This window comes from Equus quagga, chromosome 7, assembly GCF_021613505.1.
Source record: "Equus quagga isolate Etosha38 chromosome 7, UCLA_HA_Equagga_1.0, whole genome shotgun sequence".
NCBI classification, from domain to species: Eukaryota; Metazoa; Chordata; class Mammalia; order Perissodactyla; family Equidae; genus Equus; species Equus quagga.
In genome coordinates this window covers 77,184,888-77,210,047 of record NC_060273.1, presented here as the reverse complement: position 1 = coordinate 77,210,047, position 25,160 = coordinate 77,184,888, and the positions used below count along the sequence as shown (strand labels likewise).

Genomic DNA, 25,160 nt, shown 5'->3' with positions numbered 1-25,160 from the left:
CCTAGAGGCATCTTCAAATAGGAGGGGCTGTCCTGTAAGGGGGCGAGTTCTCTGTACCTGTCAAGGAAGCCTGCATGGATTAGGTAGGAGACCCAGTGAGATGACCTCCAGGTCCTTTCCAAATCTGGGTCTATGTTCCAAGGTTAAATGGGTATTGTTCGAAGGTGTCAGACATTCTGAACCACTAACTTCTCATCTTTTCTTCTGCCTCACGGTAAAGAGGGTAGCCCCTTTCTGCCAGGCAGATGACCTACCCTGGGAATCCTGGAGGAGCATCTGGACAAGGGACGGGGGTGAGGAGGATGAGGATCAGAAAGACTTAGAAGTGTGTCCTGGCTCTGTTCTAGCTGGGCAAATCTCTCAACTATTCTCAGCCTCAGTTTCCTCAACTGTAAAATAAACCTCGATCTGAGAAAGAAATAATAATCATTCTCATTTTACAGATGAGGAATCTGAGGCTCAGTTAAGTTAACTTGCTCAAGAATTCACCCTACAAAGTAGATTCAGGATGCAAACTCAGGCAGTCTGACTCTAGAGTCGAGGTTCTTAATTACCAAGGCTGGTTGCTGGGGTGGAGGCACGCGCGCTGAGTCAGGGAAGAGGAGAGAACTCTACCCATTCGATGTAGACTTCCACTGTTAGATGTTTCCTGGTTTCCAAATTGTTAAAACGAGAGTAAGTATGTTTTAACGTGAAGGGAATGCGGCATTGTGGGTGGGCGGGAAGGAGAAGGAACAGAAACTCAATGTGACTCGACTCTCTCATGCTGTTTCCTTCTCGGGCTTAACAGCCTGGAGCAGGCCCCAAGCAGGGGAACAGCCATGTTCACACGGGCCCGAGGGCGCCTGCTCCCCAGGAGGAGGACGTGGAGCCACCTTCTCTGCAGGGTGCCGCTGGCTCTCTCTTGCCCGGCAACCAAGGTTTGGACGAGAGAGGAGGGGTGCAGCGGTTGCCACAGTTTACGCTCCTCCAGAGCTTCGGAGCAAGATTTCCCCAAAAAGCCATATTAAATAAATAAAAGGAAATTCAGCAGATGGGAACATGAATCAATGAAAACTCCCATATGAGTGCAAAGATTTATGTCAAAAAACAAAACATCAACATCTGGGAGCTGCCGCGTCTCCTCTTGGCTGCTCGTTTGGAATGGATTCTCGGCGTCGCTTTCCGCTTCTTTCTGGCCCTGGGAGACACAGAAAGAAATAAAGAATGAAGCCCATTTTAAAAATAGTCATTTTTAATCAGAAATGAACGCTGCTTTCCCCCTCAAGGCTGCAGGGAACGTGATCCGGGCTGCGGCGCTCGGCCCCGGCATCACGGGGAGAGAGAGACCCCTGCCGGTCGCGGAGGGGCGCCCCTCGCTCCCCGCCCCCGGCGGCCCTCGGGTGTCCGTTACCGCCGGATCGCGCGGCCGCCGCGGCCGCACGAGCACGCACACGGCGCCCACCGCACTGCGGCCGCGCCCGGACCCGGCACGTGGGTGGGGACCCGGTCGGGGCGATTCGGTGGCCGCAGCCACCCGCAGTCGGGCCTGCAGCCACAGAACTCATCCGGCCAGAGCGAACCTCTGCGTGGGTTCCCCCAATTCCGGGGAGAAGGATGGGGGGCACACGCTGCGGAAGAGGAACCTAGGCCTTGAGAAACAGGCGGCGCAGAGCAAAGACTGCATGTAGATCTTAGGCTAGGCCGCGCAGGAGTTAAGAGGCCAGGCGTTGGATCCTGATATCTGGGTTCAAATCCCAGCTCTGCCGCGGCCAACTCTGTGACCTTGAGCAAGTTAACCTCCCTGAGCCAGGGGTTCATCATCTGTAAAATGGGAATAATAGCATCAGGCTCCTTGGGTTGTTGTGAAAAGTAAATGAGAAAACATGTAAAGTACTTAGCACAGTGTGTATTTACATAAAATTGAATAAACACTAGCTATAGTCATTAGGATAAAGGCTCAAATTCTCACCATAGCCTACAAGGCTGTGCATAACCCGTGCTCCCAGCTCTGGGGCCTTGGTGAGGCCACTGACCCCCTCCATTACTGGGCTTCAGTCTCATTAACCTTGTCTTCTATCCAGTAGCCTAGTTCCCTTCTGCTTCAGGACCTTTGCATGTGCTGTTTCCTCTGTGTGGAAGGCACTTTTCTACCCTCCACTTCAACTAGGCTGCCCTTTCTTTGGGCCTCAGTTTACTTGTCACATTACCTAGAAAACTCCGTGATTCTCCCCTCCCCCAAATGTAGCCTGTGCTCTATGCTCTCAGATCAGCCTGGGCTTCCTACTAGCAATGCTCCCAGTTGTAATGCATCATCGGTTTTGTTGTATGTTTCACGTCCATCACCCCCTAGACAGTTCATTCCACGAGGCCAGGAGCTTATCCTATTGCATTCACTGTGGTATCCCCAGCCCCCAGGACAGTGACTGGCCTAGGCCCTCTGTTTGTGGTGAATGACCCAGAGTGGATGGTAGGACTCTGAGGCGAGAGGGAGCCTTGAGTCTTCTATATTGTTTTACGAGTTCCTTCCAACAATGAACGTGTTGATTGAACTCATCTATGTGCCAGGTCCTATGCTGGGCACCAAGGATGCAGATCCATACAGTTCTATCTCTAACTTCATGGAGCTCATAGTCCAATGGCAGAGACAGACATGTAAACAGGACAACACAGATGAGGTGGAGACAGCAGTGAGGGTGTGTTGTGGGGAATGGGGACAGCTGCTCTACAAGGACAGGGCCTTTGGCTCCAGGTGGTATAGGTGAACTAAGCTACGTACTTTACCTGCATTATCTTACTAAAACTCACAACTATTAGATAGCCCTATCGTCATCCCTATTGTACAGATGAGGCATAAAGAGGATAACAACTTGTGTAGAGTCACAAAGGTAGTAATGGCAGAAGTGGGATTTGAACAGGAGCACACTCTGCTTCAGAGCCACAGTTCTTAACTACTTGGCCACTGCCTCAGAGCAAAAAACGGTGAAGTCACCCTCCCCGTCCGTGACCGCCGTTCTGCACTCGGTGAGAGTGGGACACTGCCCCTCACCACGTTCCTGCCGGTAGGGATGCTGCCACCCAGAAGCAGAGAGGGAGGAGGGAGCGCAGGGCTGAGGAGCAGGTGAAAGCCGTACTCCCTGCTCCGCACATTGAGCTTGATGAGGAACGTTCACAAGGCGGCGGAGAGAACCCGCGACAGCTCCGCTAAAAACAGGAGTGCCTCTGGCTTCTGTGCTGCCAAATCCCCAGCGCTCCAGGGAGGCCCCCGCCTAAGCCGGGCTCACGCCCCAAGGGTGCTGCTCTCACTGTTCACACCCACCTCGAAACTCCAGTGATCCTGCTACATCTCCTCTCTCCACCCCTGGGGCTTTTTTTTAAAGGTTGGATTCACATCCTTCATTTGCTCTCTTAACGGCAGCCCTGCCTACCTGCCTGCCCGCATTCCAAGAGTCAGCCAGCAAAGGGTTTGGATGCGTGGGTGGGGGGGGGCCTGCTCTTCTGAGTCTTTTCTGCTGAGGCCTGGCTGAGGTTAGGTGGAGGGTTCCTTTGGGGATTGGATGAGACCACTCCTCTTTTTCAAGACCCCCTACCCTCCAGCTCTCAGAAAGCTGCATCCTCCAGCTGTATCTGGAGAATTCTGACAGGTGGATCTGAGGTCACAGCAGAACATCTGGTGGAAAAGTCTAGCAGGTGATAGAAGACTAGATCTCAGGAAACAGAATAGGGTAAGGCTAATAATCGTTGCTATTTATTGAGTCCTTTCTGTGAGCCAGGCACTGTGCTAACCAAGCACTTTACGTGCGATTGCTCAGTGAATCCTCACATCAACCCTGTCAGGAAGGTACCAGTATTATCCCCATTTCACAGATGAGGAATTGAGGCTCCAAAAATTCAAGTAAGTTTCCCAAGTTCACACACTCACAAAGTCGTGGAGGATTCAAAGCCAGGAATCCAAGCTCTTAAACACTCTACTCTCATTTAGGAGTCAGCAGCACAGAAGGGAGTTCAAGAAAAGAGCAGTGGGCAGAGGACTGAAAGATGGGCAGTGCTCATACTCAGGGTCAGGAGGAGGAAGAAGCAACGAGAGATCAGGAGGTAAACAAACACAGGAGATGCAGCACGAGGGAAGCAAGGGAGGAGACAGATTCAAGGGCCTGACGCAAAAGATGGCAATTTTTACAGGACCTGGTGACTAGCTGGATGTGGGAGTGTCTGACACCTTTGGGATGTCTGTGTGGATCACGGGAAATGGAGAAAGAAAGCTGGAGAGAGAGGACTCAGCTCACTGGCTCCTGAGTCTATAGTCCTGGACTTTCCTGGGGTCCAGCTGCATCCTGCCTTTGGGTCCATTAGATGTCCCCCCACTCCTCCATATCCTGATAAAACTTTTCTAAAAAGCCAGCTTCAGTGAGTTTCTAATATTTGCAATAAGAGTCAAAACTAATGTAGGGGAGAGCAGAGAAGGGAGTTGAGCCAACCCTGAGTTCAAGATTTCTTTCCTGAATGGCTTGAGGAAACGATACAATTGACAGACATAAGGAAGTGGGGTGATGAGGCGGTTTTCTTCCTGAGATTTAAGTAGTGGATGGTCAACTGAGTCAAGTACTCTGGGTCAAGCAGATTGATTGAGCAAAGGCTCACTGGTGGATAATGAGGGGGTCTTTGATGACCCTAGTGACAGCTGTGTTAGAAGAACAGCGATGGAAGCTGGGAGACAAAGTTCAAAAGCAAGGGAGTCATGAAGGAATGGGAGGCAGTGTGTGTGTTACTCAATTAAGAAATCCGGCAGTAGAGAGAACGAAACAGAATAGTAGCTGAAAAGGGCAGGAGGATAAAATAAAGAATTTTCCCCTCAAGATAGGAAAGGCCTGTGTTTATTTCATAGGCAGAAAGAAAAAAACTAGTAGAGAGATGTACGTCTTGGCATGAGGGTCAGGATAATTATAGAGATAAGGTTCTTGAAAACACAGGAAGGGAATGCGACTGAGAGCAAATACAGTTGGCCTTAGAACAAAGGGAAGAGAGAGACCTCTCCAAATGAGTCTATGTTCTTGTCATTTCCTCCAGCTCACATTCACGCCTTACATTTATTTGTATAGGGTGCAGCTCAACATCCACGGCTGTACCCATGGCTGCTCTCAAATTAGATCCTTCTTCATCATCACCATTTATGGACCATGTGCCAGGCAGTTAATCTGTGTTATCTCATGAGAAGGGTACAATTATCATTCCCATCTTACAGATGAGGAAACTGAGGTAGACAGAATAATTCACATGACCGAGGGAACCCAGGTGGTAAGTGGGAGGGCTGTGTTGGATGCCAGGCCAATTCCAGAACCAGTTCTGAAACTTCAAAGAGTTGAAAATGGTTGTCTCTAGGGGTAGGACTAGAGGAGAGAGAGCTGTGTGGAGCAGGGGTCTGCTGCTTTTCTTATAAGCCTTTTAGTACTGTTTGACTTTTTACTAGGCCGGTGCTCTTCTAACCCACCGTTACTTAACTGAGGGGTAATATCCACTCAGCCTGGCGTGCCCCTTGCTCTGGCAGGCAGGAGCTTCCTTGACACACTTCACACTTCAGTTTAAATTATTTGGCCACCTGGCTAACCTCATGTCCAGATCCTGCTGGGTAAAATGTTCTTTTTAAAATAAAAATCCCAGAAAACAAAAACAAAAACTTACATGAAGGAGCTTGTGTTTTTTTAATAACAAAAGTTCCCACTAATAAAACGCAAAAAGAACTGATGTCAGGGGCCGGCTCTGCTTCAGTAGCCCAGGGATTGCAGGTTTGGATCCTGGGCGCAGACCTGCACATTGCTCATCAAGCCATGCTGTGGTGGCAGCCCACATATAAAATAGAGGAAGATGAGCAGAGATGTTAGCTCAGTGACAATCTTCCTCAAGCAAAATGAGGAGGATTGGCAATGGATTTTCACTCAGGGCCAATCTTCCTCATAAAAAAAAAAAATAGAACTGATGTCATTGCTGAGGTGATGACTCAGCCTTCTCAGTGATGAAGGTGAGGTCACTGGCTAGAAGGGACAGGGTGAAAATGAGGACTTGGCCCCCTCCAACCCACCCCCACACAGCAGCCAATGGCCTTTTTAGGATCCTTCAGGCCTGATAACACCCCTGTTTCCTTCCTTGATCTTCCATGCCCTCAGGACAGAGTCCACACATCTTGGGGTGCTTACAAGGCTTTATTATCTAGCCCCATTTACCTCTCTAGAGTAAAGGGCTATCATTGTCCCATACTACCCGCTCCACTACTCCCTATACACCACTACCCCACACCCCCCACCACCTCCTCAGCTACAGCCACACTGATCTTTTTTTTTTTTTTTTTGAGGAAGATCAGCCCTGAGCTAACTGCTGCCAATCTTCCTCTTTTTGCTGAGGAAGACTGGCCCTGAGCTAACATCCGTGCTCATCCTCCTCTACTTTATACATGGGACGCCTACCACAGCATGGCTTGCCAAGCGGTGCCATGTCGGCACCTGGGATGCAAACCGGTGGACCCCAGGCCGCCAAAGTGGAACGTGCGCACTTAACCGCTGCACCACGGGGCCAGCCGCAGCCACAGTGATCTTAAATTGAGCTCTCTTTGCTTCTCTGGGACTTTGCACCAGCTGCTTCCCCTGCCTGAATTGTGTTTTCCCTTCCTTTCTTCATCTGGCTAGTTTCCAGTCCTCGTGATTCAGGTTTATCAGTTTAGATGTCGCTGCTTCCAGGAAGTTTTCCTGGCTTCTGTACCTAGTTATGAGCCTCCCCTAGGTGTTCCCACAGCACCCTGTACTTTCCCCATGAAAGCTCTTGCTAGTCTCCAAAAGACCACACTTCCCAGTGTTTGTGCCCTGTGTCTTCCCCTCCTACACTGATTCTGGGCTGACTCTGTGAATTGCTTCAATCAACAGAGTGCAGGAAAGGTGATACCGAGCGAGTTCAAGGCCTATCCTTAAGAAACCTGGCAGCTTCCACTTTTGTACTTTTAGAAGCTCTGAACCACCGTTTAAGTTCAGCTCCCCAGCTGGAGAGGCCCTGAGACTACATGGAGGAGGAAAGACTCAGGCTTTCCAGGGTCATAGCTGAGCCTTCATATGACTCCAGACCCATCTGGCTGGCCATCTGACAGCTGCCTCATAAGAGACCCTAAGTGAGACCAGTAGAATTGCCCAGCTGAGCCCAGTCAATTCACAGAACTGAGAGAAATCATAAAATGGTTGTTTTAAGCCACTATATTTTGGAGTGTTTGTTATGCGGCAATAAATAACTAAAACACTGTTCTGTATTTTAATCATCTACTGAATTAGTTTGCCTCCTAGACTATTTTCTCTGTGAGGGCAGGGACCACATCCACTTTTTAAAAACTGTTATAGGGGCCGCCCAGTGGCGGAGCGGTTAAGTGTGCAAGTCCCGCTTCGGGGGCCCGGGGTTCGCAGGTTCGGATCCCAGGTGCAGACATGGCACCGCTTGGCAAGCCATGCTGTGGTAGGCGTCCCACGTATAAAGTACAGGAAGATGGGCATAGATGTTAGCTCAGGGCCAGTCTTCCTCAGCAAAAAGAGGAGGACTGGCAGCAGATGTTAGCTCAGGGCTGATCTTCCTCAAAAAAAAAAAAAAACTGCTATATACTCAGGACATTCTCCAGCACAGAATAAGCTCTCATATATTTGATTAATGCAAATTAAGAACGTCTACAAAAACAACGGCAACAACAAATGTCTAGAACACTCACCGTGGCCAGTACACAATGGCCTCAAAAAAGGTGATTAACTGGACATCCGGGCAGTTAGGTTCCCAATGTGAGTTAGACAGCTTCCCTTTGTGGAGGGATCGGGTCAAACTGACTTTGGGCCACAAGCCAACAACACAGAGCAACCTTGGGACCAGGAGAAGAAGATGGCCGATGGTTTGGGCCTGGAAGTTCAGGCAAAGCTACAGGCAAGGGAACACAGTTGCCACCCCTGATGGTGCTCCTCTGGGCAGCACTGAACTAGTGATCTGCTGTGTCACTGAGGCCTCCAGCTGTCCTTGCCATCTATCCCTCAACAAGTGGTCCCTTAGTTTCTTAGGCTTGCAGGGACAAGAGATGTCATCATGCCATTTTACATATGGGAACAGACACTTCATCTTCTTCAAAAATTTTCAACCAGCTTCAATCATGGAGGGCCCTCAATGTTTGTGTGTGGAATGAATACATTTCCACTCAAATCAATAAGTCCCATGACTGGGGTCTGGGGCTCTTGTCTGTAATCGTCAGCGGCACAAGGTGTCTAGTCAACGGGCATTGTTTGAACATCCTCTGTGGGCTGACAGTTTATGTCAAGCCCAATGCGCGACGCAAAATGGGAAAATGCCATCCTTGCCCTGAGGGAGAGAACTGGGGAGACTAGACTTACACAAATGAGATAATTAAATAACAGGACAACATATAATTACTGCTAAATTGTGTGCTAAGAAATTACGTGCTACAGGAATTGGGAAAAATGGAGAGCAGGGAGGGCTCAAACAGTTGGGGAGACGTCACTGAAGAGCTGGATGTGGCCGAGCCTTGAAGAATGAAGTGAACCACCGACAGGATGAAGGGAAGAAGGGCACGGAAGTCCCAGGAGGAAGAACAGTGCGAACCAGTATGCTTGTTATTGTTATTTAATTTTTAGGAAGATTAGTCCTGAGCTAACATTCGCTGCCAATCCTCCTCTTTTTGCTGAGGAAGACTGGCCCTGAGCTAACATCCGTGCCCATCTTCCTCCACTTTACATGTGGGATGCCTGCCATAGCATGGCATGCCAAGCGGTCCGTAGGTCCGCATCTGGGATCCAGGCCGACAAATGCCGGGCAGCCAAAGCGGAAGGGGTGAACTTAACCCCTGCGCCACGAGACCGACCCCAAGCATGCTAGTTATTTTTATCTTGAGGCAGCAACACAAGGAACGTGAAAGGCGGCTGCCCCAAATCCCACAGCAAGGATAGTTCTGAACAGTTTCTCAATATTCACACTTCTAGGCCTTTAGTCAGCTGCTTCTGCTTGCAATGCCTTTCTCCCTTTTCCATCTGGCAAACTCTTCCTCATACTTAAAGGTCCAGCTCAAATGGAACTACTTTTCTGAATGCTTCCGTGGTATCCCATAACCGGTGATCAGTCTTCTGTCGGAACATATCATTACTTTTGCCTACTTCCCTTCTCTACGGCTGCAATTAATAACAACTAATATTTACTAGGCTATTACTATGTGCCAGGAACTATACTAAACATTTTTGTTTGTTTGTTTGAGGAAGATTACCTCTGAGCTAACATCCGTGACCATCTTCCTCTACTTTATGTGGGACCCCTGCCACAGCATGGCTTGCCAAGCGGTGCATATGTAGGCGCCTGGGATCCAAACCGGCGAACCTCGAGACACTGAAGTTGAGCCCGCGAACTTAACAGCTATGCCACCCAGCTGGCCCCTATGCTAAACATTTTAAATGTATTATTTTATTTAAGCCTCACAACAATTGCATGAGGTATCATTTTTCCTATTTTATATATGAAGATCCTGAGGCTTAAAGTGGTTAAGTAAATTGCCCAAGAACACATGGCTAGGAAGTAAGAAAGCTGGGATTCAAACTGTGGAACTCAAGAGGCCACTCTGAAAACACTGGACCATGCGTTCCTGGTGGCCACAAATGCTCTTAACTCGTCTGTCTTCCCAGATTTTAGGACGGTGGCTGAAATACAGCTTGAAAGTTGAACCAATTAATACACCCGTCATATCCCATGCCCGGGTCTAGAAGGTGGCCCAGTACTCTCACCCCAGGTGGAGGCCTCCACTCACCGGGAGGTCATGCACACGGGGGAAACGAGGAGGAAGTCTAACTACCTTACATTCAAATCTGAGCTCCTTTATTTCATGGATTCAAGAGTGGTGAAAGAGGAACATTCTTTTCCCAACAAAAGAACACACAGATAACATTGGCTGGGTCTGAAGATGAGGGCTCTGATTAACAGGTGTGGGGGGAGGGGTCTGCTCTTAGGTGTTTTGAAAGCAGCAACTCAAGTTGTTCCAGTCAAACCAGGAAGGACCAGTCGAGATCACTCCATCTGACGGGATCATAGCGCAGACTAAGGCCCAGACAGGGGAAGGGGTCGGCCACATGGTGAGACAAAGCTGAGCCAGAGCTGGATCCCGGAATCAGAGACTAACTGTGGTTTTTCATCGCCTACCCAGTCGGGCCAGGGCGCGCATCTCTAAGAAAATGGCCTTGGACGGGAAGCTCGGACTACGGGCTTCCTTCGTCCGGCCCTATGCTCTCCTCCGCCCACTGGGCCTCAGTACTCCCACCTCCTCCAGCCTCGGGGCCTGGGGAAGACTGTTCCCCTTTCGCGTCTCCAGGGCGTCTGCAAGGTCCTCTTGCGCCACCGAGGCCGCTCCAGCCCGCTTCTCCACCTGACCCCCGCCTCCGCGCGCTCGCGCCGTTCTTGCGCAGGCGGCAAACGACACCTCTTCCACGGGAAGCCGGGCCCACACCCCCACGCCCTTGCCGCAGTTCACCTCCCCGCCACTCCGAAATACGCCGACACCCCCGCTTCCTTTCGCTGGGCGCCGTCCTTCCGGCTGGGCTCCTTTCTAATTGGCTGGCTGAGAGCTTCCTTGGGGACTCGGCCACCCGGAGGGCGGCACAGCGGCCACTCTAGCCGCTGTCCCGGGATTTGGCCTCGCTCTCTCGGCTGCAAGCTCTCTATGGTGTTGGCGACATGTGGCGCCTCCCAGGACTCCTGGGCCGAGGTAAGGGGCGTCGGAGCCGCGCGCCTTGAGGCAGCCGAGACTCCGAACCGGAGGAGGGGCGGGCGGGAGGACCGAGCCAGAGCGGTAGTGGGCGGGGCTAGAGCGGAGGCGGGGCGGGGCTACATCCCAGAAGCCTGGGGATCTTTGAAATTTGAGGATGGAGCTAGTGGGAAGACGGTGGCGCTTAGAGCCAAGGAGATGGGTGAGGCTATTGAAAGGGGGAGGAGCCCAATGGAAGGAGATGGTGGGCGGAGTCGATGAAAGATGGGTACTTAGAGGCCAGTGGCGTAGACGGAGCCAATGGAAAGAGGTGGGATTTAGAGACAAAGTGCCCCAAACATTGAGAGTTTGTCATTTTAGAACAGTGGTGTCAGCCCTAGGAGGGCATCAGAATCACCTGAGGAGCTTTTTCACAACATAGATGCTCCACCGTGAATGATCGTGGTTTACTAGTTCTGGGGTGGCACCCTAGTATCTGTACATGTAGCTACGGAGCCAGTGATTCCTGGGTTCCTGGGGTGGGGCTCTGTCAAGGGTCAGAGGGAAGATTGGTGGGGCCCGCCATTGCCTCCATCCTGTTCATGTCAGGTAACTAATCCTTGTTTTGCACAGCTCTTCCCCGTCTGCTGGGACCTGGCCTCCGGGGGGTGAGCTCTAAGTCCACCAGCCCAGATGGCCCTCAGGCTGCCTCCTCTGCCCTGCTGGTCCCTGTGCCCAGCTTTGACAGGTGAGATACTGCCATTCCGTCACCCATCTCCTCCCCTGGGCTCCCTCTCCCCAGACTTGGGACAGAACTTGATAGCCTCTATTGCATCATCTAGGTCGGGCCCCCATGGCCCAGGCCCAGGCACAAGCAGGGGCCCAAGGTCCCATGGATGGAAGGCTGCCTTCCAGTGGATGTCTGCCTGTGTCTCCCCAAACACCCTGAGGGATGCCATATCGTGGGTAAGGCTTCCCCAGTCCTGTCCTTGACCTTCAGTGTGGATAAGAGTGATCCTGCATCTAACTATAGCCTAGAAACAAGAGCCTCGGCATCATTGTGCCCACACTCAAAATTTGAGTAAACCATTGGAGCATATCTGGGGAGATATTGCCACTCCTCTTTCCTGTTCTCCTCCCTCCCCCAAATTTATTCATCCTTTTATTCAGTAAACATTTAGTTAACACCTTCTCTGAGCCAGGCATTTCTACTAGGCACTAGGAAATAGTGGAGGACAAGGTGGATATGATTCTTGCCTTCATGGAGCTTACAATAAATACTACTAAATAGCTAACATTTTATTTATTAATGTGAAATATTATATATGTACTATCTTATTTAATCTTTACAAAAATTGCAAGGGAGATATACTCTCCATTTTATAGATGAGGAGTCTCAGGCTCTGAAACTTTAGGTAACATGCTTAGGTCATACAGCTGTTAAATAGAGGAAGCAGATTTTACTCTGGAACGCCTGCTCTCAGTGCCCATGCTCTGCAGCTTGGTTGCTACACCTCGTATGGCTTGTAAAAACACCTAGTGGAGATCCGGGCCCTTAATAGTTGCTCAGTAAATGTTTGTTGAATCTAATCTATAAAGTCAGGTGCTCAATAGCAAACACTAGATCTAATAGGGCAGAATCTTTGCCTTCCAGGTTCTGCTTGTAAGGTATTCTGGATGAAGTTGGCACACACATCACTCTCATGTCTGTCACGTCTCATCCCTATCACTTTCATGTTGTGTATTTTGGGCAAGTGTCTTGACCTCTTTGAGCCTCAGTTGTCTCATCTCTAAATCGGTGTCATCAGCAGAGCTGAGCCTGGAATGTCTGCATGACAGGGGTACTTCCCTCTGGGGAGCTGTGGACTGGAAGCATAACACACCCAAGAGAGGGGAGCATTTGCCCATTTTGTCAAAGATCTGAGCCCTAGGGTGATCCCACAGTGAGTCCTTTTAGAAACTGGGCCTGGATCCTAGGGGTCCTGATGCCATCCCTCAACTTTGTCACTACTGCCCATGTGGAAGGGTGTGAGCATGAGCTGTCCCCGAGTAACGTGGGTACATGTCCCTGTTATTTACAGTACCGGCATCTTCTCTTCCTTCTGGCCTCAGCTCACGCATCTCCCCAACAGAGAGACATTCCCTGACTCCCTGTCTTGTCAGGCCTTCCTGTTATGCTCTGTGTAAACCCCTGATTTGTTTCCTTTTAGGCAGTTAGCGTGATTTATAGTTAGTTATCCTATTCGTTTCTGTGTGCTTGGATTTTGTCTTTCTCCCTCGCCAAAGATAATCTCCATGAGGGCAGAAACTGTGTCTGTCTTATTTGCCATTGTCCATAGCGCCTGTTGCAACAAATAAGTATTTGGATGTCCCTTTCTGTGCACAACACCGGAAGGGATGGGGAAAACGGAACAGTCATGGAGCTAGGCGCTGGCTTAGGTCTTCTGCAGAACTGTCGGAGAAGAGACACCTTCAGCAAGCTTGTACCTGTGACTGTGTGGTGGGGCCACCTGGTCAGGGGGATGGGAGGAGTCGTGCCAGGCTGGAGAAAGAGAAGGAGCCTGCTGGGGAACTCTGGCCTGTCACTGCATTTGTGGCCAAGCCCCAACTTCCCACATTATCTTTTTGCCTGCTTAGACTGCGTTTGTCCAGTTACTTGCTCACGTGTTTATTCAGCATGTATTTCTTAGTGCTGTATCTTAGCACCCTACTAGGTGCTGGGGATACGCTGGTGAGCAAAACAGACGTGGTTCCTGCCCTTGTGGTGCTTAGAGACTAACAGGAGAGACAGACCTTAGATGGGTAATCGTAGAGATGATTATTTAAGTACCAGTGTGATCAGGGCTCCAGAGGGGAAGCATGGGTGCTATGAGCGTCTGTGGTGGGTGAGCTGCTCCAGCCAGGAGCTGGAAAGGCTTCTCGAGGAAGTGGCATTGGAGCTAAAGGCTGAGACTGAAGGAGTTGTCTGGTGGAGAGCCGTGTCCCTGACGTGCTGTCTTTCCCAGGGCACTCTGGCCGTGCTGGCCCTGCAGCTGGCAAGGCAGATCCACTTCCAGGCAAACCTGCCAGCAGGACCTCTGCGAGCCGAGCGCTGCTCTTGGCGCAGTCCCCTGGACCATTTCCTCTCGTCTCCCTTGTGGCACCCGTGCTCCTGTGAGTTCTCAGTCCCGGGGACAGGAGGGCTGGGCTGGGAGTTTCTCTGGGCCAGGAAGCATCTCTGGACACACCTCAGGAAAAGAGCCACCGGCAGCTCCTTGCCTTTCCTATCTGAAGTCAGAGGAAGGGGGATGTGAGGAAGTTCTATCCACCCAGGGTGTGGGCCACGCCTGCCCCTCAGTGTCGTCTGTGTCCTCTCCTCACCTTCCGTGGAGGGAGCCCCACAGGGGTCCAGGCTACTTCAGATCCTGGGTGTGGCTTCCTGCCTACCCCTCAGCCAGTTAGGTCATTCTCTAGTCAGTCATTCATTAATAAGGGAATCTTGATTGACTAGCTATTATGTGCCATGGTTAAGGCTCTGGAGTCAGATTGTCAGGGTTCAAGCCCTAGAGCTTTTCATACTAGTCTTGCATCCTTGGGCCAGTCACATTTAGCTTCCCTGTGCCTCAGTTTCTTCATCTATAAAATAGGGTAATAATAAAACCCATCCTATAGGTTTCTTGGGAAGACTAAATGAGGTAATACATGTCAAGGACTTAGAGCAGTGCCTGGCACATAGGAAGTACTCAGTAACTATTAGTTTAAGTTCTTGTCATTAGTATTATGATTATAATCACTATCAATATTACCATCAGACACAGCGATGGGTGCTGGGGCTACAACAGTGAATAAGGTAGATGCCTCCCTCCGCTGGAGGAATTCAAGCAAAGGAGTGATTTATTCTTAGGGTGGGAGATTAGCATAAATGCCGGCCCATCTCCACTCTTCAGAGGGAGGGAAGCCAGCAAAGGAAATGGAGGAGGAGGCATGAGAAGGAGGTGTCACAGGAGTTTCCAAATTCTTCCTTTGGTCCCCCAAACCTCAGGGAGGACTCCGTCAAAAACCCCACAGGCTGAACTGCTGCTGTTTTGACACGACCACTCTTATTGGCTCTTTCCAGCGCTGCGGAGGCATATTCTCCCCAGCCCTGATGGCCCAGCTCCCAGGCACACTGGCCTCAGGGAACCCAGGCTGAGCCCGGAAGATCGGTCCATTCAGGCCGAGGGCCTCTCTCCACACAGTTCCTTGAGAGGAGCTGGTCCTCAGGATCCCTCTGAGGAAGGTATGTCCCCACCTCGTAGAATCAGCAGAAGGCCAGGGCAGGGGTGGGGAGTTAGGCAAATGGACATTTGTTGCTGCATATGCCAGGTAAGGAAATTGTCATTCCCTTGAGGTCTCATGCTTTCTGGGGCAATTTCGAATTATTTTGGTTCCTGGCAGTGGTGCTAGATGGAGGGGCTGGGTAGACTGGGAGAGGGGGGAGATAAGGAGAAATAACACCCTCTCCTTTGCCCTGCTTGGGTGCCGGCCATTCGCCTTGCAGACCCCAGTGATGTCAACTTCCTGCATGCCAGCAGTAGCTTCAGATCCAAGGCAAAACCGGCCCAGCCTCAGCCCACTGGTGAAAAGCAGGTATTATCCAAATTTGGCCAGTCGGATCCCTATAACATTCCCCTGGGCAGGTAGCGATCCCAGTGAACTGTCCCCGATGAGTCTTTATATTTCTTCCCCAGGAACAGGAGCAATCCAAAACTCTTCCCCTTGAGGAGGCTGTGACTTCCATTCAGCAGCTCTTCCAGCTCAGTGTTTCCATCGCTTTCAACTTCCTGGGTAACTGGGTGGACATCGCCTCAAGGCAGGCGGGTGGGAACATGGAAAGAGTCTGGGGCTGGTCACATACAGTCAGAGTAGGGAGTGGTTTAAATAAGGGAGAGTTTATTTTCTCCCTGGTAGGTAGACCGAATCTGGCACGGTGACACAGTGGTGTCGGGGACCCATTCTCATTCCAGTACTTCTGCCATTCTTAAAACTGGCTTCCATCTCAAGGCCCATTTTGGCTATTCCAGCTCCTGCTGTCGTATCCAAATTCTAGCTAGCTGGAAGGGGGAGGGTGGAGAAAGTAAAGGACCACTCCTTTCCAACCTAGAAGTTGCTCATATCATTGTCCGGAATGTAGGCTTACAGCCACGCCTAGTTGCAGAGGACACTGGGAAATGTAGTCTCTAGCTGAATGACCAGGTGCTCACCTGAAAATTCTGTTACTGTGTAAGAAGGAGAAAATACACCTTGGAGGACACCTTGCATTTTCTGCCACACAGGCAAGAACAGGCTCCTGAGGTTTGGAGCAGGCCCTCAAGTGCACGAATAGGAACCTCTTAGCCACATCTGGAGACTCCAGATGTCTCGCCACCATTTGTCCTGTTCTACACAGTGACTTGGCTTAACTTTCAGGCCTTAGAATGTGGAGACCCAGACTCCCAGCATCATTTGTTAGATCTAGTGGGCAGGTGGGTGAGAGGCTGGGATCCATTCAGTATAAATTTATTAAGCATTCACGTTTTGCCCGGCCCTATTTTACGTGTTGGGGATATAGTGATTCACAAAACAAAGTCCTTATTCTCATGGAGCTGATGTGTAAGTTGAGGGAGAGAAACAATAAGTCAGCAAACAAATAAAGAATTTCAGATGGTGATAAATATTATGGAGGAAATTAAACAGGAGAATGTGTTAGTGATTTGGGCAAGGAACAACTTTTGACTTGAAAGTCCTCACTGATGGGAAGATCCCTGTGTTAAGACCTGACTAACAAAAATAAGCCAGTCTTTCCGTCTGGAAAAAGAGCTTTCCAAGCGGAGGGAAGAGCAAGTGCAAAGGTCCTGAGGCAGGATTGAGTTTTCCTTGTTAAAGGAACAAAAGAAAAGTGAATGTGGCTGGAGCTTAGAGATCTAGGGGAGAATAGAAAGAGATGGAGTCAGAGAAACAGGCAGGGCCAGATCAATGAGGTCTTCTGAGCCACAGTGCAGTGTGGATTTTCTGAGTGGGACAGGAAGCCATTGGAGGGTTTTACCATGAAGCAGGAAGGAGGGCAGTCACATGATCTGATTTACTTTTTCAAAGATCTCTCTGGCTGTTGTGTAGACATACGTGGATGGTAGGACTGCCAGCGGGGAAACAGGAGACTGGTTGGAGTTGTTATTGATGGCTAAGCAAAACGTGATGGTGGCTTGGTCTAGGCTAGAGGCAGAGAGGACCAAGAAGAGTAGCTGGATCAGGGAGCCAGTGTGGGGAATGGGCACAGGGTGGGATCCTTTGCCCTCTTGAGTCTTCTCCTCAAGGACAGAGGGCTCTGCGAACCCTGGACAGCAAGTTTTCAGGCAGCAGGGAGGCAACTGTAATTCACTGCTGGCTGAATGGAACCTGGCTTCCGCCTCATTAGCTTTTTGTGATTTTGATGGGCAGACAGTCTCTTCTGAGAATTTTCTTGCCTGTTCCTTCATTCATATATTCATTTATTCAGCGAGTGCTAAGCGCTGTGAAGGCACACAAAGGGAGTGTGGGCTGTAATCATATTTTGCATTTGTATAGAGCTCACCCCATGCAAAATGATTTCTTCTACATTCTTTTTCTGCTTCTGCCTCCAGGATTTTACAGTCTAATTGAGGAGACAGGCCTTGTGCTCTTGGAACAGTTTAGTTCATAGGAAAAGCCTTGTGTATTAAGAAAGTACCAAAAGAGTGTTTAAAGCCTGAGTGTGGTCTGAAGGTTCCAGAGCAGATAGAGGATGGGGAGGCCTGATGGTGGAGGCAGAAAAGGATATGCCAGGCCGGAGAAACAGCTTGGCAAGGGCTTGGAGTCGAGAATTGGCTGTGCCCAGCTCCTTCCTGTTTTCCTTTTGGTGTGGATGATAAAATGAACATGGGCTTTGGCGTGGCATATGCCTGAGTCCAGGTCTCAGCTCTCTTAGATCATCTCTCGTAGTTTCCTCTTAAAGCAGGATGAACAGTACCAGCTGTATCAGTTAGGTTTTGTTGGTTACAAGCAGCCTAAGCCCAGCCCGGCTACCTTAAGCACAGAAAGAGTCTATTGGGATCTGTTGACCTGCCAAGCCTCAGAAAGGACAGGAAATCATGGAAGCTCCAGGGACCCAGGGTTCAGTTACTGAGAGTGTCCTGCTGCCAGAATAAACCCGCAAAGCTGTTTCTCTCTGATAGCAACCAGATCAAGATTCACTTTCCTGAGAGAGGGTCTCATTGGTCGGGAAGAGCACAGGCACTTGATTGACAGTACTGGGGGAGGGCTGTTCCCAAAAGGAAGTCAGGATGCTATTGCCAAGAGGAGGATGGTGTATAGGAGGGCAGAACCTCCTCATGTCCGTAGCAAACCAGTGAAGCATTCAGAGGATGGAAATATGTGCCAAGTGTCTAGCACAAAAAAGCAAGGAAGGAGCCTGTGGGTATCTGGCTAAGGACGTGGGGAAGTTCACAGAGGAAGCTGTGTTTACGCCCTGTGCTGTCTTACAGGGACAGAGAACATGAGGAATGGGGACTACACGGTAGCCTTTTCTTACTTCCAGAAAGCAGCAGACCGCGGCTACAGCAAGGCACAGTACAACGTGGGCTTGTGTCACGAGCACGGCAGAGGCACCCCCAGGGACCTCAGCAAGGTACTGCACCTCCTCCCCTGCCCCAGCCTCGTCTCCTGTGTTGCCCGGAGTGACCTCCAGAAATAAGCAGTGAGCAGGGCTTGGGGAAAGTCCAGCTCCTCTCTTCCAGCTGGGAGAGGAAAATAAGAAAGAAGCTCCTAACTCCTGGGAATTTAGACTTAAATCTCAGGGTGGCAGAGACCTTGTCTTTCTTCTTTGCAGCTGTATCCTCAGGGCCTAGAATGTTGCCTTGATAAATGGATTAGTTAATTCTAAAAAAGTAGGATAAGTACACAAAGATGTTATATATAAGACTGTGTCTCTTAGAATTGTATATGATGGCGAAAAAAGGAAAGCAACTTGAAGTTCCTTTGGTAGAGGGTTGCTTAATAACATCTATGTGGGCCTTAAAAATAATGTGCTGGATCTATATTTATTGACAGGGAAAGACATTTATGGTGTATTGTTACGTGAAAAAGTAGGTTACAAAACAGAGTGTAGTTCTCTCTCTCTTTCTCTTAAACACACACATCCATTTATATATATGTGTGTGTGAATGTATATATAATGGATCTGTGTATATATATAAATCTTTATATATGTGGGAAGAAATTTTCAAGGCTGTACACTAAAATGTTAACAGAGAGTGATTTTTAGGAGGCAAGATTTCTTGGGATTTTGTGTTTCTATTTTTGGTTTATCTGTGTTTTAAAATCTTGGCTTATCTGTATTTTCTGACTAATCTATAATGATTATGTATTATTTAATTAAAATAGTTTTTTAAAATTTCACTCCAAGAAAAAGCTGGGCTTATAGAATTACCAGTTGACTGAGTGTTTCTCCCTTTGCCCCAGGCCGCTCTTTATTACCGGTTGGCTGCCAGTCAGGGCCACAGCCTGGCTCAGTACCGCTATGCCAGGTGCCTGCTGCAGGGCCCATCCTCCTCGTGGGACCCTGAGTGGCAGAGGGCAGTGTCCATGCTGAAGCAGGCTGCAGACGCAGGCTTGAGAGAGGTGAGTGCCATTGGTGGGGGTCTCTCCTTGGCGGCTGGGGCATGCGGGGCTCCATGTGGCCTTGATACCTTTTTCCTTCCTCCTTAACCACAGGCTCAAGCTTTCCTCGGGGTGCTTTTCACCAAGGAGCCATACCTGGATGAGCAGAGGGCTGTGAAATACCTTTGGCTTGCAGCCAACAATGGGGTATGAGGTCTCCAGTGTCCAGGCATGTTGGGGATGGAGTCTGATAAAGAAAGGGATTTTGGAACTGGTACTGAGTTTTCCTGTCTTTAGGAGACGGTTGATCGGAGCATTAAGCTAGCCTCAAGCCTTACCTCTCACTGACTTACTCTGTGACCTTTGGGCAGGTCCACTGGTATGCTGGAGCTGGCTTGCACCAGCCTGCAAGAGCTGTCGGTAGCTTAAAATCAGCCATGGGAGGAGTCTTTGCACCCAGAAATTGCTGAATGCTAAAAGCAAAGCTTTTCCCCCGGAGAGCCAGTTGTTAAACATTTACCAGCACACTACTGGGCCAGTCACGTCTTGTTTTCCTCATCTCTAAAATCAGGATAATAATGCCTGCCTTACCTGTCTACTACTTCACAGGGCTGTTGTGAGGATCAAAGTCTGACTAGAAGAATAGGTGTGGAAGCACTTTGTAAGCTGTACACACTACAGGTGCAGCATCACAAGCGGCATAGTCCAGGGAGTCAGAAGACACGTTGGGGGAAGACACTGAGCACTTTGGGGGCTGGGGGATGTCTGCTTGTCCGTGAACTGGAGGCAGCCAGGCAGCATGACCCAGAGTTTGTTCCACAGAGCATTAGTTCCATGGGATGTTTATAAATAATAGGGAAAAAATGGTCAGTTGGGTTCAGGAAATACTGAGTTAAAAAGGTAATTTTAATGGAGGAAATCTCAGAGCTTTATGTCACTGTCAGTCACCAAGAAGGCATCTGTGGTTCGCTCTACTCCTCAAATGTATTTGGCAGTATGTTTTTTGAGTTGAATCTTGAAGGACCAAGAGCCCTGGATTAAAGCAAGCGATGTGTGTGGACTAGACTTTCCCCACATGGCAGCTGCTGCTTCCCTTTGTTTTCCTACCAACACGCTGACAGCTTCGCGGAACTCTTAGGCATCGGAATACTTTTCCTTTTTCACTCGATGTTGCCCAAAGTATCTGTAGTAGCTGTCAAAAGGGGGCTGATGTCACCAACCCGTACCCGCCTCTGTGCTGGCTTTTTGTTGAAAGAGCCCCAGAGTCTTACTCAGGCTGAGTGGGCCTCACGTCCATGTGCTGGACAAGCCTGGGGGCACCCTGGCCTGTGTTGGTCACCAACATGCTCAGAGGGGAAGTGCACAAAGGGATGTTATGGAACACGGTGTCGGGGCACAGTCCTCACTCTCAGCCACTCCACTAGGTATGATGTCTTCCTGGGTTGGTACTGCACAGTGCTGCAGGGAGGCTGTTTGGTCTTAGGAATGTCCAGCGCTGTATTCTAAGCTTCAGCCGGTAGCCATGAGTCCACCGTATTTATTACATAGACTTTGGCCTGCATGTAACAAACCCTTTCCAGAAATTTGACTGTGGAAGCTGTAAGAGAATGAGACCATGGTTGGAAATCAACAGAGTGCTTTGTTTTTTTATGTTGAGATATTGAATATAATAAAATATTCCAGGGGCCGGCCTGATGGCATGGCAGTTAAGTTCACACGTTCTACTTCTTGGCGGTCCAGGGATCACCGGTTCGGATCCTGAGTGTGGACATGGCATTGCTTGGCAAAAGCCATGCTGTGGTAGGCGTCCCACGTACAAAGTAGAGGAAGATGGCACAGATGTTAGCTCAGGGCCGGTCTTCCTCAACAAAAAGAGGAGGATTGGCAGTAGTTAGCTCAGGGCTAATCTTCCTCAAAAAAAAAATACATATATTCCAGTAGAGAGGGAGAAATTAATGATGTGGGCAACTAAAGATATGAAAATAAAAATAACAGTAACCTAAGCACTTTTCATATACGAACACCTTTAATCCTCATGACAACATAATAAGGTAGGTGCTATTATCATGCCCACTTTATAGATGAGGAAACCGAGGCAGAGAGACATAGGATGGCATGCCTGAGTTGGCGCAGCTGGTAGGCAGTGGAGCCGAGACTGGAGCCCAGGTGGTCTGGCTGTACAGACTGGGCTCCTAACCCCCACCTGATACTGCCTCTCCGAGGAGTGTAGCTCTCAGAGAGGAGAGAGAGGACCCAGAGCCATGGGCAAAGAGATTAGTCTTTTAGTCCCTCAAAGGAGAAGAAAGACTTTCTCTGTAAGGTATGCTTGCAGCCCCCTCAGCAGAGGTTCAGCAAGGCACACCAGGCCTTGGGAAGCCCAGCCTCCATCCTTGCTCCTGGCTCTTTCAGGATGACATAGGAGTCTGACTCCCAGGTTTCATGTCACTGGGCTGAGTGCTTCCTGTGGCCTTCCCTTCTCCATGCTCTCAGCACCAGCCTCAGCGAGAGAAGCTCCCACACTGCTCTGGCTGGAATCTCCCTGGGTGGGGGGATGTTATCTCCTTTGTGTAGGGCGAGCTCTGTGCCTCTGGCTTTTCATAGTTGACATCCCTTGGTCCAGGAAGGGCCAGGCCCGGGCCTTGACCCTGCATGGATGAAGCCCCGGCATGCCTGACTGCTCCCCTTCCTCCTGCCTCAGCGTTTCGGTTCTTCACTCCTGCCTGTGTCCGTATGCGCGCATCTGTCCATTTTCTCCTGTAGGACTCACAGAGCAGGTACCACTTGGGAATTTGCTACGAGAAGGGCCTTGGTGTGCAGAGGAGTCTGGGAGAGGCTGTGAGATGTTACCAGCAGTCAGCGGCTCTGGGGAATGAGCCCGCCCAGGAGAGGCTGCGGGCCCTCTTTTCTGTGGAGGCAGCAGGTAAAGACGCAAATCAACACCAGCAGGGTCCCTCCCCTGAGTCAGTACCCCATGACAGAGCAGGGGGTGGCAGTAGCCCTTGATCCCCTTGTCTTTTCCTGCCCCAGTGGTGGGTAAGAATAGAGCTTTTCGAGTCAGACAAATATGAGAGTTAATCCCTGCTCTGTCACTGAACTTGGACTCCATGTCTTTGAGCCTCAGTTTCTTCACCTCTGAAATGAGGGTGCTGGTAGTCCCTTACTCATTTTGATGATTTGTCAGGAGAGACCATATCTTGAGACTGCCTCCATGCCCTGGATCACCCTTCTAGCGCTCTGAGAGCCCTGCTCACTCCTGATTCACTCAGGCAGGCCTGGGTTAATCCCAGGGGGAACCAAGTCCTTTAAGAAGTCCTTGCTCCAAGGTAGGAATCCAAGAAGACAGTAGTATAAGAGTCGCTCTCACCTCTCTTTGCAGCCCCGGGGTCCAGCGACCTGGCAGTTAGAGGATTGAAGTCCTTCTCCAGCCCCTCCCTCTGCAGCCTGAACACTCTGCTGGCAGGAACCTTGTGCCTCCCACATGCCTCAAGCACAGGGAACCTTGGCCTCCTCTGTAGAAGCGGGCGTCTCGGAGCCAGCCCTGGAGCCCCCAGCAGGGCTCTCCCGCCTCGCCCCTACCCCTTGGAAAGGAGTCTCGTCAGACTGGGTTTTGGCTAAGGTGAGATAAAACACAGTCAGTGTACCTCTCACTGTGCTGAGTGGGGGGAAGGCTGGGAGGAGGTTGGATGGTAACAAAAATAGGGTGTTAGTATCCTTTTCCAGGGTGCACATTCCACTGGGAGCTCAGGTTCTGAAGCAAGCTCAAGTGCATTGCTAATAAATAACTTTGACCTTTTCCCCAAGTTGGTAGCCTTACAGACGAGCAGTGGATACCTTCACAGTTATTTCTGGTCTGTGCACAAAAAGGATTCATCCAGTGACCTGTGAAAAACTCTACTGAATTGTCCAGAGACCCTGGTCCTCACCTTGGCCTGTGTCTTTGAGCAAATCCCTTACCTTCTCCCTCCCTGTGCTTCAGTTTCCTCAGGCTGGGCCTACGTCACGTTTTTCCAACATCTGATGTGTGTGCCTCTGGGGGTTCACAAGAAGACTTTAAGTGGTACTTGAATGAATATTTCTTATTTTAGTAGTTGTATATTTAATATATAATGTAAAAATGTGACTAGTGCATTATAGTTTCACAGATATTAAAATAATGAATCAATTTAAAGTTAAACACCGTGACATTGCATAAAGGGGAGCACAGATCCAGAGAGGTGGCAAAAATCGTGAGGGTGGTTCCTTGAACAGCTAAAACGTGGGAAGCACTGGATCAGGTCAGCCCCCAGGTGAGCTCCAACATTCGCTTTCATTCATCCCCAGTGGATTCACGATCATCTCCATTTCACCTTTGATTCGGAAGGAAGGAGTTTCTTGCCTAAATGTCTGATGTATCTGCTTGACTTTTTCAGACCTTCTCACTCAGCCCTAAAGATGGAACCTGTGGGTACTCGGAGAGATACCACAACTTGAGTCCCAAAGAAGAGGCCAGTTATCCACCCACCTTCCCGCAGAACCTTAAGCACCCACCCCAGCACAGTAGGAAAAGGAAAGTGTGTGAAGACTCAGATCCTGGCCATGTCAGCTTGAAGCCATGACCTGACTTGCTATGTCTCCTCAGTTGTAGACCAAGGGCAGCGGTATCTGCCCTCCCATCCTACAGGGCTGATGTGGGGCATTTCACTGAGGAAGGGACCTGGGTGCTCACTTAGGCCCGAGGAAGCAGAGAGATGCCCATGGTTACATGGCTTTATGAGTCTCCAGGCCTGGAGAGGACCCGCCTCCTGACTCCTGGCCCTGGGCTCTTTTGCACCCGTTCACCCTGTAATTTTGTGTGAAAGTGTTGTCATCGTCCTGCTGATGTGAAGGAGTAAATGGAGGTTGAGCACCTGGAGTCTTGGAGCAGCAAGTGTCGATGTTGAGATCCTCGTCTGTGAAGGGTGTGCCAGAAATGGATGGCAGTTTAATAAAGCAGATGCTGGATTTTCTCATCACTCTTGCCCTTGAGTGTGTTGAGGAGAGCTGGGGAGATGGACAGGCGGAGCTGAAAGCCGAGGCTCCATCCTCGTCTCTAAACTCTCCGTTAACCAATTTAAAGGGTCTTAAAAGCTTCGCTAAGAGAGAGACTTAGAGAAAAATGATTTCTGAGTCAACGCTAATGATTCCAATTACTGAATTTGTGAATAGCTGCTCCCTAGCTTCTGGATGTTAGCCCAAGTTCAATAGCATAGATGTGGTTGAGGGTGGGGGGTGGGAGGGATGAAGACCAAACTCCCTGGTGACTGTTCAAATGGGAAAGACCACCCAGCTTGGCCCGTTCAGAGGTGGGAGGAGTTGGGGGGGTCCACATTTCCTTCTCTGCTGCCCACCCCTTTCTCTCCCTTACCACTCGTGGTCCTGCCATATTTTTCCCAGCACCTTCATCTCTCCGATGGAGCCCTAAGCTTCCTCTAGCTCCAGCACCTCCCTTTCCAGGGCTGCCCTGCACACTGGCCTCCCCCAACTGGTCCCCTCATTTGGCTACCTCCCACAGATGGCTCCTTAGGAGCAGGGACCTGGTCTTTGTAATTCACTATCCTCAGCACTTAGCACAAGGCCCCGTGTAGGTAAGGGCTCAATACACACGTTGGTTAAAGCCCAGGTTTTTAAGCTGCACAGTGCACTAATCTTTCTGCAAAAAAAAAAAAAGTTTCTGTGGTCAAATAAGTTTGGGAAATGCTGCACTAAACATCCCCTTTTTTATAGATTCACAATGCATATCAGCATATTCAAAGTTCCAAGAAGTCCTGCAGTAAAGAACTTGGTTAACCCAATGTTTCCCAACGTGAGT

General features: G+C 49.9%; 1 protein-coding gene across 3 annotated transcripts; it reads left to right on the top strand.

Annotated features, from left to right (window-relative positions):
* The first annotated feature begins 10,589 nt into the window (after positions 1 to 10,589).
* DELE1 (DAP3 binding cell death enhancer 1) lies at positions 10,590 to 24,324 on the top strand. 3 transcript variants are annotated; one of them, XR_006889367.1, is made up of 14 exons: positions 10,590 to 10,744; positions 11,357 to 11,471; positions 11,566 to 11,689; positions 13,729 to 13,876; positions 14,820 to 14,981; positions 15,243 to 15,331; positions 15,433 to 15,529; positions 18,220 to 18,362; positions 19,196 to 19,354; positions 19,448 to 19,540; positions 22,094 to 22,253; positions 22,710 to 22,949; positions 23,135 to 23,619; positions 23,743 to 24,324. XR_006889367.1 is itself a non-coding variant. In XM_046666519.1 (13 exons), exons 1-12 carry the CDS (start codon positions 10,714 to 10,716, stop codon positions 22,946 to 22,948), a joined length of 1,560 nt encoding a protein of 519 aa, XP_046522475.1. In that variant the 5' UTR covers positions 10,590 to 10,713; the 3' UTR covers position 22,949; positions 23,743 to 24,324. The 3 variants fall into 3 exon arrangements, 2 of the variants coding, with proteins under 2 accessions (XP_046522475.1, XP_046522477.1); XM_046666519.1 differs by lacking the exon at positions 23,135 to 23,619; XM_046666521.1 differs by lacking the exons at positions 19,448 to 19,540; positions 23,135 to 23,619.
* The last annotated feature ends 836 nt before the right edge of the window (positions 24,325 to 25,160 follow it).

Bases quoted from the DNA above. Each gene is read 5' to 3' on its own strand.
- DELE1 (XM_046666519.1), top strand. From the start codon at position 10,714: ATGTGGCGCCTCCCAGGACTCCTGGGCCGAG. The intron at 13,877-14,819 runs GTGAGTTCTCAG...GGCTCTTTCCAG, and splicing joins CTTGTGGCACCCGTGCTCCT to CGCTGCGGAGGCATATTCTC. The intron at 15,332-15,432 runs GTATTATCCAAA...TTTCTTCCCCAG, and splicing joins AGCCCACTGGTGAAAAGCAG to GAACAGGAGCAATCCAAAAC.